Source organism: Pteropus alecto, unplaced genomic scaffold (genome assembly GCF_000325575.1).
Source record: "Pteropus alecto unplaced genomic scaffold, ASM32557v1 scaffold106, whole genome shotgun sequence".
Lineage (NCBI taxonomy): Eukaryota > Metazoa > Chordata > Mammalia > Chiroptera > Pteropodidae > Pteropus > Pteropus alecto.
The window spans coordinates 11,508,999-11,527,718 of NW_006442103.1; the positions used below are offsets into that span (position 1 = coordinate 11,508,999).

At 36.2% G+C, this 18,720-nt stretch overlaps 1 protein-coding gene across 1 annotated transcript in view; it reads left to right on the forward strand.

Annotated features, from left to right (window-relative positions):
• Positions 1-18,233, forward strand: part of RAP1A (RAP1A, member of RAS oncogene family) — a 53,345-nt gene extending 35,112 nt beyond the window's left edge. The window contains exons 2-8 of the mRNA XM_006919639.3: positions 1,244-1,327; positions 5,121-5,189; positions 7,151-7,207; positions 8,230-8,370; positions 9,935-10,078; positions 14,720-14,835; positions 17,541-18,233. Coding sequence (XP_006919701.1) covers positions 1,271-1,327; positions 5,121-5,189; positions 7,151-7,207; positions 8,230-8,370; positions 9,935-10,078; positions 14,720-14,806 — 555 coding nt within the window. The 5' untranslated portion in view covers positions 1,244-1,270 and the 3' untranslated portion in view covers positions 14,807-14,835; positions 17,541-18,233. The remainder of the gene's footprint in view (positions 1-1,243; positions 1,328-5,120; positions 5,190-7,150; positions 7,208-8,229; positions 8,371-9,934; positions 10,079-14,719; positions 14,836-17,540) is intronic.
• Positions 18,234-18,720: the final 487 nt, after the last annotated feature.

The following is an 18,720-nucleotide window of genomic DNA, read 5'->3' on the forward strand; positions in this document are numbered from 1 at the left end:
TAGAGCATCTTTACCTCTGCTATTCAAGTGTGAATCTTCTGGAGTCGCAGATGAATTCATTGCTTGTCTTTCAGCAAGGAGGACTTTTCTGGTCAGAATACCAATATTTCCTAGCATTCTGGGAATTGTTCAGCTTGTAGATCCCTGTTCTTTGTCTTACCTCATGGAGTTCATCCTGCATACCTGCCTTAAAGATTGGCCACAGACTCAGGTGGACCACCGTGCAGATAATGGAATTTTCTATGCAGAGTCTCTCTGGCATGCTTTTGGTCTCTGCTTGAGCTCTTCCTCCCAGCACCACAGGCTGAAAGTGCCTTCAAGTGGGGCATTGCCAGGGCAGTCATAGGTCTCACTTTGTTTTCTTCTCGCCCCTCAGAGATCAGAGTCTTACACTGCTTATTGTCCAATGTCTGAAAACATTCGTTTTCATATATTTTGTCTGGTGTTTTAGCTGTTACTGTGGGATGGAAAGTCCATTCCTACTTATTCCATCAGAGCCATTGGAAATTCTTTCCTGCCCTTTTTACCTTTTAAGATAACCATGGATCTATTTAGCAACTAGAAGGGTGCTCCAAGGGGTTGTACAAAAAAATAAATAAATAAAGATAGCATTGGAGAATTGGAGTTCAAAAAGTTGAAAATTGGAGTTGAAAAAGTTTATATTCACTTTTTATCTCTAGAAATTTGGGCCTTCTGGAGTATATTACTAATACCTACCTATAGAGTTTTAACATTCATCGACACTCTTCCATTCCTATCCTAATTTCAAGGTAACATTTTACATGGTTCAGCTCTAATACAATAATGAACAAAATAGTATAGAATTACTACTTGATATTTTAAGAGAATAAAATAGCATGTACATTAAAGCTCATGAGTGAACTTTTCAAAAAAGTACACACGTTTAAATGATAGCTTCATAAATAATTGTGTTCATGACTATAGTTACAACCACTACTTTTAATCATCTTATTTTCTGGTTAAACATTCTCAGAAGTAACGTGAACAGGCTGACCGATGCTAGTCAAAGATGATCTTTAATGAATTAAAATACTTGGCAGTAGTTCTATACACTTATGTTAAAATGAGCATGATTTTGCTGTGTCGCCTCTGTCTCCCCTTGATAGTCTTAAGGGGAAAAGCAAACAAAAAACAAAATCTCATTTTCATGTAACAGTTGTACATTCTTAGGCTAATCTTAGCATATTTACTAAGTTTTGATTTTTTTTTTTTTTTTCCCCAGATTGTCAGTATTTAAACAGACCACATCATGCGTGAGTACAAGCTAGTGGTCCTTGGTTCAGGAGGCGTGGGGAAGTCTGCTCTGGTAAGTTAGCCATGTAACTATAACTAATTAGGATACTGCAAGAAGAACATTATTTTCTTGCTTTGAAACTTCTATTCACTAAAGAGAAAAGGTGGCAGTATTTTTTATATGCCTAATATCTGGCCCAGAGGGGACAGGGATTCATTTAGTAACCATGGAGGTGTAGTTTTATAATGGCGGCTCATTCATTCTTTCATTTACCAAATATTTATTGGGTACCTACTCTATTTCAAGCACTAGTAGTGTTCATGATTCAAAGAGGAATAAGATTGTTCTCATTTTTGAGAAACTTACATTCCAGTAGGGGAGAATGATCATTACAGGTACCAGTGGAGTAAGTCCTGCCCTACTCGCCCCCAGACTTCAGTGGAATGAAGGGTTTTTTTTGTTTATGATCTGTATTTTTTTAATAAATATTTATTGAGCTTCTACAATGTCAGACTATAGGGTTACAACAGTAAACAAAAACCATCACAATTGCTCATAGAGCTTACATTATTGTGGAGGATGTGATAAATATGCAATTAAACAAAGAAATACTTGATTATGAGAGAGATACTTGGAAAGAAAAGTACAGATTGTTAAGCCCCCATGACATGTGAACCTAAATTAGCATTAAACAACTAAGAGAAAGGTCACAGTTGCTGGGGCAGGAGTGAGCAAGGGAGAAAGTAGAGGGAAGTGAGGCGAGAGATAGGCAGGGGCCAGATCATGACTTGAAGATCATATGAGAACTTGGAACTGATTCCCAATGACTATGAGAAGCTGTTGAAGGTAGAGCTGGAAGTGGAGGCGACAGAATTAGATGTATGTTGTAAAGAGTGCACTTTGCGTAACTTAGATGAGAAACAGTAGGTGTGAAAGACGTTACTCTGAGAGTTGGGAGTTCATGTAATCCACCAGGTTATTGTTTGTGGAAGCTTATGGTAGGACCATAGCAGCCATGAAGAGAAAACTGGATGTTTTGAGAATGAACTAGAAGGTAGAACTGACGTAACTCGGTGCTGGATTGCTGTGGGGACTAGGAGAGAAGAAGCTGTCAAAGATGACTCCCAAATTTCTAGTTGAACTACTAATGTTACGGATGGACCATGTGAGTAGAAGGGAAACACTGGAGAATGAACAAATTTGAGAGTGAAAATCAAGAGTCATGTCAAATTTGGTATGTCTGTGAGATGTTCGAGTAAATGCATCAAATAAACAATTAGATCCTCAAGATAATAACTTAAAAGAGAAGCTTGTGATATGATTTGGGGTGCCATGAGTATATCAGTAAGATTTAATTTCATGAGAATTAGGTTTCTATTAGGAGTGTAAATTAGTACCTCTGTGGTGAAGTTTGAGAAAATCTGTCATTTTAAATGCATGTAATGTTCAATTTAGCAAGTCCCTTTCTGGAAATTTACCTCACACGAAGTTTACATGTACAAAATGACATGGTTAAGGATATCCATTGCAACATTCTTTACAGTGGCAAGAGTTTGAAAGCCACCTAAATGTCTATCGTAGGGACTAGTAAAGTAAGTTTTTAATACATAGTTTGAGTAGACTACTATATAACCATTAAAAAGAATGCAACAGCTTTACATATATAGATATGTAGTGATATCCAAGATATATTATTTCAGGGGGGAAAAACATACCAAATAGAGCAGACTACCACTTCTGTTTTATAAAAGAGGGAGAGTGACGGGGGAGATGTTATAAACTTCAGACTATGTCTGCAAGGGTAAATAAGCTACAGATAACAGTTCCTTCCATGGGAATGGAGTCAGGTAGCTGGGAATAGTGGTGGTAGGTAGGATTATAGTCACCACTGCATAATCTTTTGTGTCTTTTGTATTTTGTCCTATGTCCATGAATTACCTTTTCAAAAATAAATAAAATAGTTAAAAATAAAAATCCATAGGAACAACGAGGTTGTCTAGGGAGAGACTGGAGAGAGAAGAGAAGAACTCGAGACTGAGCTCTCGAGTAGCTCTCAGCCTTTAAAAGAGTAGGTGGGATCAAAGGATCCAGCACAGAAGAACATGTCTCATACTTGAATGGAAAGAATGTGTCTTTACTTGACTGTCAAGTAAAGAAGAGGAAGAAGATGATATGGGAACACAGAGGTAGCTGCACTTGATAAAAGCAGCTTTAGAAAGGTGATGGTGCCATAACCACCCTGGGGTGGGTTGAAGAGTACATAAGAGCTAAGGAAATGGAATCATATTGTAGACTTTTGAAAAAGTTTGATTTGAGAGGGAACAGGGTAAGGGAGCAGAAGCTGGAGGGATCATGGAATTATAGGAGGTTTTTGTGGGTAGGATGGGAGATAGGAGTACATGTTTGTATGCTGGAGGCGGCAGTCCAGTGGAGAGGAAAGATAGTGGGAGGGAGTGATTGTTACAGAAAAGGCAGTAGGGGAGGAAGGAAGAAGAGGATCCAGTAGGAAAACTAAGGGAATAAAATAAAAGTGTATGAATGAATGAAATAGCTCTGAGAACTAAGAGGACGAGATTCAGAGAAGTAATGAAACATTGCTTTTAGTAAGAAAGGAGTTAGAAGCGTGAGATCATTTCTCATTTTTGCAAGTCTCTCTAACAGTTGGCTTATAGAAAGCACTTTGGTTCTCATACCTGCTTCTGCATCCAGTTCCTTGCTATAGCATGTGTTGTATATCCATACCCTTTGGAAAACTGTGCATTTACGGGAGAGTGTGTCATAGCATTATTAGGGAAATAGTTGTTTTCTAAACCTCTGTCCTGAACCATATTTTGAGAACTTCTGTTCTAGTCTAAAGCATATTAGGAAGTTTTTCATATTTAAATTTATGTTACATAGTAGTACGAAGATGAAGTGATTAGATCTTTGATAAAAATAAAGTTTTTGGTGTGATTATAGCCTGAGTTTCTTTTGAAAAATAGCCACTTAGTAGGGGAAAGAAGTTAGTTTACTATATTCAAGTTCATCTGTTTAGCTCAAGCAAAAATCGTGTATAAAATACTCCTCTGGGTAACTTAACTGTAGATGATCTCAGCCCACTTGACCTCAGTCCACATTCTTACCTTCGCTTTTAAGGCAACAGTGTACCGGAACCTGTCCAGGAAATATTTCACAATCATCTTCTGTACTTTTCATTTACCAAATGATAAAATACCTAGTTTCTAGTTTGAGCTTCCAGAAACCCTAGAGATAAAAGTAGATGACCTGAAAAAGATGGAAAGAGTAAGGCTTTAGAATAAGGAAGCTGTACGTTTGCATCTCAGCTGGCAAATGGGAAAAATAACTGCTTCTGGGGGGAATGTGAAATTCGAATGTGATTATAAACTTAATAAATTCTATAAATTTTAATTTCTTTTACTCTTTTCCCTCACAATTAGAAAGACCATTTTAAGACTTTAAAATTTAGAACTTTTTGACTGTGTCCTTTAAGGGCATGAGATAAAAGTTACTACAGATACATAAAGGAGTAATAGGAGTTTACTGATGAATTTTCATTTTTCAGTAAATTAGACTCTGTGTCCTTAACCGTATCTTTGTTGCACTTTAAAAGTCAGTTTAGTGTTTATTTGACAGTGTAATGTCACCACAGCGTTGCCCGCAGTCTTTAGCGTGTCCATCTCCTTTTATAATGAGTGTGTTCGTAGTTACGGGTGTATCCTTATTGAAAAATGATACTTTACATTTACATGTTTACCCAGAATTTTCACATAATTTCATTTCATCTTTACCACATTGTACGGTTAAATAACATTCAAGAGGGGTTGATTTTCAAGTCCTTAACTTTTCTCTGCTTTTTTTTTTCTAGACAGTTCAGTTTGTTCAGGGAATTTTTGTTGAAAAATATGACCCAACGATAGAAGATTCCTACAGAAAGGTAAAATGTGAAACGTGTACGCACATTCTTATAAGTAGTTCCTTATGACTTTAAAACTTGATCCATGGAATGGCTTTTTAAAAATAATTTTGAAAAATGATACAAGTGTTCTGTATCTGTTTTTAAAAGTTTCACCAAGACAAAATATTTCTCATAGAATGCTACTTAGCTACAGAGAGCTATGTGTTCTATTCCTGATTAGTAATTTGTTCTTTAATGCACTTATTTTCCTGATAGGAAATATTTTTAATGTAGAAAAATTGCATATAATTAGTAGGCATATTTTTGATGAACTCTTTGTGAACTAAAATTGAGATCACTTTTATGCTTGAAGTTTTCTGGTGACTGATAGTTTATATTTACTTATATGATAACTTTAAAGATGTTTGATCTTTAGACTATAAAAAACTCGTTGTTGGATTGTGTATGATACTGTAATGGTGGGTATATGTGGTAATACATTTGTCCCAACCCATAGAGCGTACAGCACCAAGAACAAAGCCATAATATGTAGTTTGGACTGGGCACGATAATGACATGTTGGTGTAGGTTCCTTGATTCTAACAGATGCGCCACTCTGGTGTGGGATGCTGATGATGGGGTGGGCTGGTGGGGAGCAGGAGAGGGGTATATGGGAACTCCTTACTTTCTGCTCAGTTTTGCTGTGAACCTAAAGCTGCTCTAAAAAGTAAAGCTTATTTAAAAGGAAAACATTGGTCTTTACAAAAAATACTATTTTACTTAATTACAAGACCAGCTAGAATTGTGAAACGTTTTTATGATTTTATTTCCCAAACCTGTTATAGTCGTGGAGGGGTGGGGAAGGACAGTGTTTTAAGAAAGACTAGTAGCCAACAATATACCAAAAAAACAAAACAAAACAAAAGCAAGAAGAAGAAGAAACAGCAGAAGAAAGAAAAGAAATTAAGCTCATCAAGCCACAGTGGCAGAGCAGTTTTATTATCTGCCAATTGGATACAAAATCATGCTGTAGGAACAGTGAGAAACTACAGGCTTACTTCATTTTTCATTGAACGTGCGCCCATTTACAAATCGGGCATGTTCATTCAGTTTACACTAGTCCCATGTAAATGGTAGGACAGTGAATTTGTGGCCGCCAGTAATTTTCCTCATCAATCCCAGATCTGACACAGAAGAAGAATTTAAAATAGTCCTTAGGTTAATTTTAGAAGACAGTGTTGCATTACTGAAATTTCTCCCAAATAAGTTGCTGGTTAAAGCTTTAACTACAGAGATATATACCTAGAATGCTGAAGATCGAATACTTTCTTAATCCCTTCTTTATTAAAAATTTTTTGCATTTTGATAGTTGCTACTTCCTTTAGGCCAGGCTTCTTTTATAAAACACTGGGAAAATAGAATTCAGTGTATAAAATTTCACCATATGCACACGGCTTTTCCAAACAAGTTGAAGAAGTCTCAAGGACTATATGAGTTCACTGTTATTTATTTTAGCACTTCTGTGTTCCTTTTATCTCTTAAAATTTTCTCGTGTATTAAATTTAAGGTGCAACATTTCAGTAAAACTTTTAACAACTTGAACATGATAAGTTGGCAAAATTTTCTTTACCTCAAAACCTCGTCTACATTTTGAGCTGTTTAATATGTTTTTGCTTTGTTTTCTTTGTATACCTGTTGTAGTTTTTCTTAAGTCACAGAGTATGACCATTTGCCTTCTAACAATAACAAGTCATTACTTAAAAGTTTTCAGTGGTCAGAAAATATCTAAACTCAGTATGAACAGCCATGGCTTCTATAATATTTTTAGAATGTTCCTGATTCTTAATTATTTAAATTAAGTACTAAGTTAAGTCTTGACCAATACAGCAAACTGAAGAAAAGCTTTATAGTTGTTAATAGATACTTTGAGTAAAGAGGTGGGAGGAAAACAGACTGACGTTTTGATGTTGTTTTTTCTCGCCCCGCCCCAACCCCAACAGCAAGTTGAAGTAGATTGCCAACAGTGTATGCTCGAAATCCTGGACACAGCGGGAACAGTAAGGATGTTTTCTCTCTTTTTTTGGTAGATTTGAATTTGTGAATAGGTTTTGTTATCTGAATAATTCCTCTACGTAAAAGTAACTATTCTGTTTAGGAATAAATTCTCTAAATGTAGGGCTTATTAAATTTTTTATGTGCATGAAACCATCTATGATGTACTTAATGCCCACACATCACTATTAAATTCTATGTTGAGTTCACCTATGTGTTGGGTTTCTTCTTGTGTTTAGGTAAGGATGATGCTACTCCTGCTTATTACCCCAATAGTTGTAATAGAACCTTGATCTCGTCTTCAAGCATCCTACTCTCCATTCAGCGCCTCTTATTTTTCCAGCTCACTTCCTTTCATAGCCATAAACTTCCCTGCAGTCAGTTTATCCTAATATCTTTAATTATCCTTCATATCCTCAACCCCCTCTTCACACAGCTTTAAGTCCATGGTCTGTCATTTTTAATCAATCCCCTGCATATATCCTCAACTCCCATGACTTTTCGGCAACCTTTGACTTAGTTGATCACTATCTTCTGTAAAATTTTATTCACCCGGCTTCCCGAAAGGCTTGGTTTTCTGCCTGTGTCATTGGTTGTGCCTAAGTCTTCTTTCCAGATTCGTCTTCATCTCTCCGGCCTCTTACTGTTGGAGAGCCTCAGAGTCCATACTTGGACTTCTCTTTTCTAACAGCATTACCTTGGAGGCCATCTTTAGTAGCATCAAAATAATTTACTTAGAATCTGTATATAAAAAGGAATTTAAAGTTTTCAAAATCACATAAAAGCAAATTAAGATGGTTAAGATTTCCCTCCTGATTCCAGTTTATTGTTATTGTTGTGAGTCACATAGGTAGGCAACAGGAACATTCATCTCAGAGTTTCTAGAAACCACGGATCATGTCTTGTGTTCATTGTCATGATAGCATGTAATAAAAAATTCAGTAGCTCACTTGTGATTATTCTCATTTAAGTTATTCCAATATATGTTCAAGAAATCATGTTTATAATTGCGTATTTTTTATTATAGGAGCAATTTACAGCGATGAGGGATTTGTATATGAAGAATGGCCAAGGGTTTGCACTAGTATATTCTATTACAGCTCAGTCCACGTTTAATGACTTACAGGACCTGAGGGAACAGATTTTACGGGTTAAAGACACAGAAGATGTAAGTATTTTTCTTTCTATAAGATATACTGCCGTCTTTCTATGGCCAAATAAAAAGCGTCTTTTTTCTCTGTCAGTAGAGTATTTGGAGGGTATCTACCACATGCCTAAAAGAGCTCCTGTGACCAAAAAAAATTTTTAACTTTCTAAATTTACCTACAGATTACATGCTGAGATGGTTAGGAGGACATGTATGATAAAGCGTTCGTTGTCTCTATGGGTAATAAGTGTAGCAGAGGAAGAGGAGTCAGAATTCTTGGGAGAAGAATTGGACTCAAGTCAAACGTTGAGAGGTGGTAGTTATATCAGAAACGGTGTTCAGAGAACATTATTAAGAACCTATGATTTGCTCATATTTCTAAAGTGCTACTGGTATAGTTTTTACTTACAGGTTTTTAAAATTATTTTAAAGATTTTAATCGGGTTTTTATATTTTTTAATTTTATTTTTGTTTCAGAATTTTTGTCTTATTTGATGACTAACGTCATTGTTTTTGTGCTTTTTCGCAAAGATGAATTATATATTTTACATGTTCACCCCAGTTTTGAGCTAAAGAGTTTCTTTTCAGTTATATAAATTAAGATATAAAATTTCATTTGTACCTTTCTGTTTTTGTGTGTTCTCTCTCATTATTAATGGGAACATATGCACCTGCTCAGGACCTTATCTTTGGGTAGTATTGTAGGCGGGGAGGGCTTTATGCCATATGACTCATGACCAACGGTAACCTAATGAATAGTTCTCTTCCTTCCCATGACTAATTTATCTAAGAGAGTTCTGTTTTCATAGGCAATTACATGCAAATCACTGAACTCTGGTAATGTTAATCTCTTTATCCCGCATAATAAACTAAAAAAGGTGGAGTTGTAGGTGTCTAGTGTGTTTCATCTAACACATGACAATTGCCTATTTTAGGTATCCACCATGTCCTTTAAATCCTTTCTTTTGTATAGTGTCCATCACCTCACAAATGACTTTGCTTTCTAGATACCTTTGAACTAAGAACATTGTACAGTTTGTTAGCAACCCGTTTTATTGGAAGTAGGGTTTTGTGGATGGACATAGCCAAGCATTTCTGTTATGGAAAATATGGGAAGACATAAAGCTGCCTTGTGGCTTTATTTCCTCCTCACAGCTAGATGTCAAATGTAGAAGTCGAGCCTATTCCCGTGTTGGTCTTACCATGTTGGCCTTTTAACTTTTGGCATTGGTTGGGCCCGTGAAATGAAGCAGTTAACCCACAGTTAGGCCATTCTTATCTGTGCTGCAGGAGATTCCTTCTCCTTCAGATTTTTCTACTTGTAATTCAGTTATTAATAGTAGCTCACATGAGAATTTTGGGATTATATTCTTAAAATAATTTAGCAGATCAGCATGGTAGGATCTCTTCCATGTTTTTTCTGTCTCTTCCCTCTTATCCACTTTCTTCCCCTCAGCACACATACAGCCCTTTTTTAAGCATTTGGCGAAGCTTATAGTCTTCAATACATTTTTCAATTGGTGGCAGTTAGTTGCTAAGTAACAAGTATGTTATTACTCATTTTATGTGTTTTCCTTCCCCACAGGTTCCGATGATTTTGGTTGGCAATAAATGTGACCTGGAAGATGAGCGAGTAGTTGGCAAAGAACAGGGTCAGAATTTAGCAAGACAGTGGTGTAACTGTGCCTTTTTAGAATCTTCTGCAAAGTCAAAGATCAACGTTAATGAGGTAACCTACAGCTGCTAGGCAGCACAGACAGGCGCCTTTTTAGTTTTTTTCTTTTAACAGCCAAAAAACTAAGAAAAAAATTTATTCTTTTAAACAGTCTCAATTCTATGAATTTATAGGTAGCACTAAGTAATTCTTAGAAACTATAATCCTTTGCTTGCATAAAATTACTTTGATGACACTTATTAGTGAGGACACTTATATTTACTTTATTGGCAAAGAGGAGAGTTTAAGTTAGAGACTATGTTTAAAGTCCTGCCAAGCTTCTAAATGATATGCCAGAAAGCAATGTATGAAAATTGTCATATCACTCTTGTATTGTAACAATTACCTAGGCAAATATGTATAAATAGGTTGTAAAATCAAGTAGGAAAATACAAAAATCAAAGTAGTTGTTACGATGAACTTATGTTTCTGTTATACAGAAAGATATTACCTCATGGACATCATAGAATTTGGCGTTGTGAGTCCTGCTTCCCTTTAGTGCGTGACTTAAAGGGAGGAATCTGAGTGTGGACATGGAACTGTAATTCACATTCACTTGGTCTTTTAGGCCTGTTACAGCAGGTGCACAAGGCTTTTTTTGTCCATGACTTAAGTACTCCACTATCTCGAGAACATAGCTGTGGACAGGAATGCTTAACAAGCAAGCTGCCTGCCTGGGTGTGAAGGGCCAGAGTTCACTGGATTCCTAAAAGATTAGTGAACTCCCCAACTGCCACCACCAACCAAGCAAAACCTTGAGGTTTCCTTTGTTTTTGTTGATTTTAAAATAAGGTTTTTTGTTTGTTTGTTTGTTTTTTAAACCAGAGCAGGCTTCTTTTCTTTTTCCAATAGTGCAAAAGCTGCACTTGCTGGTGTGCTTGCTATTTGTAGCATCCCAGATAACCAATCAGAATTCAGCTCACTTACAACACAGATGAGAGCTAAGAGTAGATTAGGTTATCAGAGTCCTGTGTTTTTGCTTGCTGTTCCTCTCTGGCCTTTGGTTTTATAAGTCATTTTTACTTGACTTATGGTTATAGACTATTGCCTGATTTTTGAAATGACCAAATTACTTTAACCATCTGGCAGGGAAAAAAAAGTGAACTTGCTGCAAATCCTGTTTTACAAGTAAGAATATCAAAGCTTGCTTTTTTAGGTAAAACAATTTTCATAATTTTTACATGCATAAAAATAAGATGTTTGTAAATTTGATTTATTCAGCAAATATTTATTGCATGCCTATGTGTCTGTCATTGTATTAGGCACAGGGTAATAGTCATCCAGGCACACACTGTTCTTGCCCTGAAGAAGTTTGCATCCCAGTGGGGAACAAATCCTAGTGAGATCTTCAACAGCAATTATTTCTTAGTCGCTGCCAAGTCAATAAAAGGAAAAATGATATGCTTCCAGCTTCAACTTTCTTTGTGGTGGAATTACAGTTTTATAGATGTTATTTTGAAAAATGTGGCTGATCATAAAATTTTAATTTTTAGTATAGCCTTCCAGAAAAGAAAAAAAGAAAGATAACTTTGAAAGAAAACATTAGGATTGATGCATGAGCTTGGCTAGGAGAACAGTAATGCAAGTTACTACCTGTAGGATGATTGGCCTTAGGGATCTGGTTCTTTGCTGTCCCTGTCACCTTCACTGGTACCACTCACCACGTAAGTTAATAGGCCTTAGCTGGGGCTGAGTTGGGCCAGGGTCCAGTGAGCACAGTTACTTACCATTTAAGCCTGACGTATTTGTGGGAGCTTACATACTACTAAACCCCTCTCTGCATCGAGGTTGCAAATGCAGCAGAGCTACCTTTTTTACAGCAGTTGTTAAAGTCAGTCCTTGACATGAGAGTTTATAAAACAAAAATAGGAAAACAAAACAAAATGAAATGCATTAGCTATTTAAGAATCTGTACTCTCTTAGAAAACATTACAAACTTCATGCTGGAAATTCTTGAGAGAGTAATATTTCAAGTTTTTTTTTAATGTTTCTTTATAGCCTGATAATCTAACTATAGAGTTACATTAATAGCTAATATTTCCTCTGACAGCTAAAGCCTTGTAAACAACTGTGTGATTTCTGAATGCCTAAAGACAGAGGGATCATACTTTCACAAGAGTCAACTCTTGGACTCAAATTTAAAATTATATATGGACATACTGCTTGACTAAATGCTCTCTAATTTTCTATATATCTATATTTATCTCTATATATTTTTAAAACTCTTACCCACACCATTTTTGCTATGTTCTGAAAGTAATACATAGCTATACCAGAATGAATCACCATCAGTCTTAATCAAGAATTGTTCTTTGCTAGGAATAATCATTGGAATCAAGACGTCCTAGTTGAGGAATGGCAGAAGGATTAAGAAACTATTCTGTGTTCTCTTTAGATTTTTCTATAGTTCAGAGGAATGAGGAAGAAACTAGGCTGAGGTCCTTTCAGCATATGTAACAAATACTATAGCTTGAACTGGCCCTCATCACTCACCAGCTGCTTCTCTGAGGTGGGCAGTGTTTGCCAAAGAAATTAAGGGTAATACTACAAAATCAGTTACCACCTGAAACTGGCTAGCATGAAGAAATGTATGGTTTTGATTTATTTACTGTTTTAGTTTATCCTTTTATTATTTTTCATTTTATAGCTTATACATTGTGGGTAGGGAACTAATGAGCTTGTTTGTGGCTTATGCATATCAAGTTCTTGAAGGGCTTCAGAGTTATAAAACAATTTGGATTTCAGAGTTGTGAAACAAAACTACCATTTTATTCATAAATTCTGTGTTTTCAGCTTTCTTAGAAATAAGGTAATAGAAAATTAATGTAATAGAGAAATAAGGTAATAGAGAAATAGAAAATGGGAATGGGGAGGAGGAGAGAAGGAGCAGAAAGAAAATATAAATAAATCACTTTTATGGGTTTGGAATATTAATTTTAGGACCATTTAAAAACATAAATAGAAGTTTTATCTGAGTCCATCTTAAAATATAGAGCAATCCATTTTTAAGTATTTTATTTTGAAAACTTACTGAAAAGATGCAAAAACAATAAATTTCTATTTACCCCTCATCTACATTCATCAATCATTACCATTTTGTCACATATATGTATATCACACTATATTACTTCTAAATATGTTAGTGTATATACCTGTATATCAAGAACATTCTCTTACACAACCACAACACAATTATTGAAATCGAGAAAATTGATAGTGACACCGTCCATGTTCGGTGCATGTTCAGTTTGGCCATTCGTCCCAGTAATGCCCCTAAAAACTAAAACATTTGATACACTTCTACAAAGCACTGTTATTACAGATGAATAATAGTAAGGAGCTTCTGTCATAATTTGTTTCTATTCCAGATCATTAGTAAATGAGCGTTCGCATTCCATAGCACAGAACCAAATTCAGCTGATCTACTTCATATTCCAACGCTATGGCATACTTAGCTCTGTGAAACACATGGACATATCAGAATTAAAGTAATCCATTTCTGTGAAATAAGTAGTATTGTATTTTTACCTTTGATACCTTGCATTTTTTAATCCAAAGTGAATCCAAAAGATTTATCAACATATTATTTGTCACTTTAAATCAAGGGTCACAGACCTTATCTGTTTTTCACTTTAACCAAAATTAACATCACCAAAAAGGGACAAGCAAAAATCATGTGCTGAGTGGAATCTCTTTTGTCCTATTCTTGCCAAAAATGTGTAACACGAATGTAATCCTGTGGAAACATCAGATAATCCACATTGAGGGAAATTCTATAAAGTTACTAGCCATTATTTTTCAGAAATGACAATGTCATGAAAGGCAAAGGCCAAAGTACTCTTCCAGATTTTAGAAGATTAAAGTGACAGGAAATTAAATGCAATATGTGATCTTGGATGCACTCTTTCGGGGGGTGGGGTCAGGAATTACTATAAAGGACATTTATTGGAATAACCAACAATATTGGAATTTGCACTGTAGATAGAGCAATGTATCAATGGTGAAATGTCTTGAATGCGATAACTGTAATGTGGTTGTGTAAGAGAATGTCCTTGTTCTTAGGAAATATACACACTCAATTATTAAGGGCCCTGTGGTATGCAGACTACTCTCAGACGGTTGAGAAAGCGAAGAGCGGGCGGGGGCGGGGGGAGTGTGTGAGGGTGTGTGTGTAGAGAGCGAGATGAGAAAAAGTACACATGGTAAATAAAATGTTACTAACTGGTGAATCTTGGTAAAGAATATACACAAGGTCTTGGTGCTATCTTGCAACTTTTCTGTAAGTTTGAAGTTTTTTTTAAATAGAATAAATGTGAATATTCCAGTTGAGCGTTAACTGTTCTCTTAATAATTAGGTGTTGACATGTCTAAGAGTCCATGAAGGATATAACTTCACTACCTTATTTTGCACTAATTCTTTTTCTTAATTTGATATTAATATCTAAGAGCAAGTATATTTCCCTCGGTGTCAACAGGTTAGTCCTGCTTTACCCTGACCGAGAGTCTCCTGGGGCTTCTGAGAAACCTGCCTTTAAAATGAAGCAGCAAAATACAGATCCAAGAGCAGAATATTTAACAGAACCAACCTAAGATTGTTTCATGGAACAAGGCCTCAAATGTTGGTTGAATAAATACTTCTTTCTTGTTCTTATTTAGATATTTTATGACCTGGTCAGACAGATAAATAGAAAAACACCAGTGGAAAAGAAGAAGCCTAAAAAGAAGTCATGTCTGCTGCTTTAGACCTGCAGTAAGCAGCAGCTCTGAGCCAGGTAAATGCTAAAAACAGAATTCATGCCTTTTTGTCCTCTTACTTTATTTTCGGCTTTCCCCAACCGTAACCACTTCCCTTTTCACCCATGAGGGTATTTCCAGGCTCCTGTTACTTGTAAATGCGATATATGACTTGTGGGTATGTTCATCTGTTGGGTAATTTCTCTGTCTCCCCTTGAGATCGTAAGCTGTCTGAGGCAAGGACCACGTCTGTTTTGCTCACCACTGTGTCCCCAGTGCCTGGTACAGAATGGGTACTCAGAAAATAGTAGTGGAATGAATAGAACGCCTTCCAAGGTCACTCTCAAATTCATGTTGAATTGAAGAGGAACAGTGGTTCTTCTGAAACAAAAGGCTTAAGTGCACATTTGATGAATTATTTCAGTGGACACACCCATATGTGTCAGTAGTAGTCTTTGCTCCCCAGATGGCAGCCCCCCCACCCCCGCCCCCAGTTCCTAACTACATGGGTTAATGTTACCTCTCTTTGAACTTAACATAAACAAAAACATGTAATGTATTAAGTCTGGCTTCTTTTACTCAAAAATGTGTGTTTTTGAGAATTATCCTTGTTGCGTGTAGCAGTAGTTCATTTTCAGTGTGTGACTATACTAGCAACATATTTATATATTCTGCTATTGCTGTACATTTGGGTTCATTTCGGGAACTAGTCTGGGCAGTTCTGCTGTGCACGTTCTTGCCCAGGTCTCCGTGCACGTGTGCATGCATTTCTCTTTGGTGTAGATCTAGGAACGACCAGATTGTCCATGTGTGTACGGACAGCCTTAGTTGATACTGCTAAAATGGTTTTCAAAGTATTTGTGCCAGTTTACACATTTATCCGCAGTCTGAGTACCACATCCTGCTCAAATTCGGTATCGTCTGTCCTTTCCACCTGAGCCACTCCGCTGGGTGAATGGTGCTGGCACAGTGTCGTTTCAGTGGTCATTTGCTCTCAGGAGTGGTGGTTTTGTCTGGAGGTTTCTAAGTAGTAGCTGACTTTAAGTGCTGCTTATTTTTCATTATGTGAACCCTTTGGAAAGACATTAGTGGCAGCATTGAAGCTGCCTCTCAAGTGAGAAACCAGGCCCCATGGGACCATTTGTTTTTCTTTAACTATATATTTATCTTCATCAGCTGTATAGACAGTACCATAAAGGGGTATTTTTATGCAGTGGATTTATGATGTGATTTGCGAACCTGGTCCCATGAGAGGGAAGTCAGTGTCCCCACGTGAGAGCCGGCTGCACTAACTCTTGCTGCGTCTCGTGGCCTGTTGAGGAGATCACCTCTTCCAGAGCACGAACGAACTAGTTTGTGCTTGCTTGGGTGTGTGAATGAATCTCTCCCAAGGGAGACAACTGAGTAGTTATGCTCCTTTTTAAAAGAATGTAGAGAGGGGGAAAGGGCATGGGATTGCCTCTGGGAATTGCATTCAGGAAAGACAGCTTCTGGCCAAATGGTGGCTTTAGGCTTTTAGTGAAATCTCGATTTAATAATTGTACATCATCAGCGCCCTGAAAGTGATTGTTGATACAGTTGCTGGTGTTTGGGTCTGTTTCGGTAAGGGTGCAAAGACAAGGGAAAGTGAGGACTGTAGTTCCTGTTCTGAAAAATATTAACTTTACTCTTATAGTTGACTGGCTTATCGATACCATCCATTACCTTAGCTGCTGATCCTCTTCCAAGTCTCAGAAAACGTCCATTAAATTTATGTCTAAAGGAAGAGGTGCCATCTCCTGGCCTATTGTGAAAATTCCCTCTTACACACGCTGCAGTGTATTGTGAGTTTGACCTTAGAGGATAGAGATCTTGGCCTAGATCTAGAAGTAAGACTTTCATCCTGGTTACATAAATTTTTAGGTTCTGATATATAATTCAACTTACAATCTACTTAATAAGTCACCTGAGTTCTCTCTGAACGTTCGATGCTAGGTCACTTAACAGAGTACTTTGCATGCAGAGCATTCTGTTGTAGTTACAGACTTGAAGGGCCATGTTGATCCCACTGGAAAACAGAGATTTGGGGTAAATTTAAACTGCAATTGTAAACGTTGTTAGTAAGAGTATGTGAACCTTGAAGGCAGCTTCCCTAGTCTTAGCTTTTAGGCAAAATTATATTGAAACATGTTAATCTCTTTCTAATATGTCCCATTTTTAAAGACCTAGGAGAGAAATTCATTTTCAGGAAGTTCTTCCTATAACTTTTCTTTTCCTTTCCTGTTGAGCAATAAGAGTAACTTTGAATCATATGCCCTTGAATGTGGGGATCAGCGCTCTCCAGATCATCTCTTGTCCTAACCTGTGCCGGAAGTGGTGATCCTGATATATGTGCCACCATAAAGTGCCTTGGTAAAAATTTCCCATGGAAAGTTGATGCAGGCAGGTGCCGTTTCCTTAGCAGAAACGAACTCTTCAAATAAGATGATAATGGGATAGAAATAAAATAATCATTATTTTCCTCTTTAAAGACAAGACTGTCAGATATATTGTGAAATACCAATAAAACTATTTTTTAAACGTTTTTAAAGGGAGTTTAAAGTAGCCCTATTAACTGGAGCTGTTTAGTATGATTTAGTTCTCAATCAGCCAAAATCATTGTTTCTTTCTATATTGTTACATCTCTGCCTGTTTACTCTCGTCTTCTAACGTCAAGAAATTAACCATGTATATAATATGTATTTGTGTCCATTCAATGTTCTAGATTACAGGAATGAAGAACTGTTGCCTAATTGGAAAGTGCCAGCATTCCAGACTTCAAAAATAAATCTGAAGAGGCTTCTCCTGTTTTATATATTATGTGAAGAATTTAGATCTTATATTGGTTTGCACAAGTTCCCTGGAGAAAAAATTGCTCAGTGTATATCTCTTGGAAAGTAAGACAATAGTATTTCTCCTTCGCAATAGCAGTTATAACAGATGTGAAAAATAAATATACTTGACTCTAATATGATTATACAAAAGAGCATGGATGCATTTCAAATGTTAGATATTGCTATTATAATCAAATGATTTCATATTGACCTTTTTATCATGATTCCTCCCTGTCAAGCACTAAAAAGTTGAACCATTATACTTTATATCTGTAATGATATAGATTATGGAATTTCCCCTCAAACTCATTGCAGCAGATAACTTTTTTGAGTCATTGACTTCATTTTATATTTAAAAAATTATGAAATATCATTCTGTCATTATATTCTAATTAAAATTGTTTGTGCATAATGCTTTGGAAAAATGGGTCTTTTATAGGAAAAAAACTGGTATAACTGATTTCTATGGCTTTCAAAGCTGAAAATATTATATACTAAACCAACTCTAATATTGCTTCTTGTGTTTTACTGTCAGATTAAATTACAGCTTTTATGGATGATTAAATTTTAGTACATTTTCATTTGGTTTGTGTGTTTTTGTTATTTTTATAGAGTTAAGGCCTTTCTTTTGTATTGACCACATCGTTTTAAATGCAACAAGTAGCTCCTCTCTGCCTGGGACCTGCAGAACTCGTGGCTTTAAACCCCTAAGTAACTAACTAGTGATGTAGGAACAGACCTCGCACTTTCTGTTCTAGAGATATTTATTCCTCCTCTACAGTAAAATACATCGGACAACATGGAATAGTTTTATATATTCTCTCTTGATCTTAGAGATTGTATCTTCTTGAATAAACTATCCCACCGTGTATTATTTTTATATGTAAAAAGATAAGTTTAATACTGTATCAGGGTTTAACTTTTACTATTGCAAATCTTCCACAGCTTGTAATTTCATCACGGGAATCCTTTTGCCATGGTTAATTTGTGGGTACAAATCCATCAATGAAATGTTATGTAAAATTTTTCAAATTTGCTTTATAATAGATTGAAGAATCTGAGAAGTGGAAA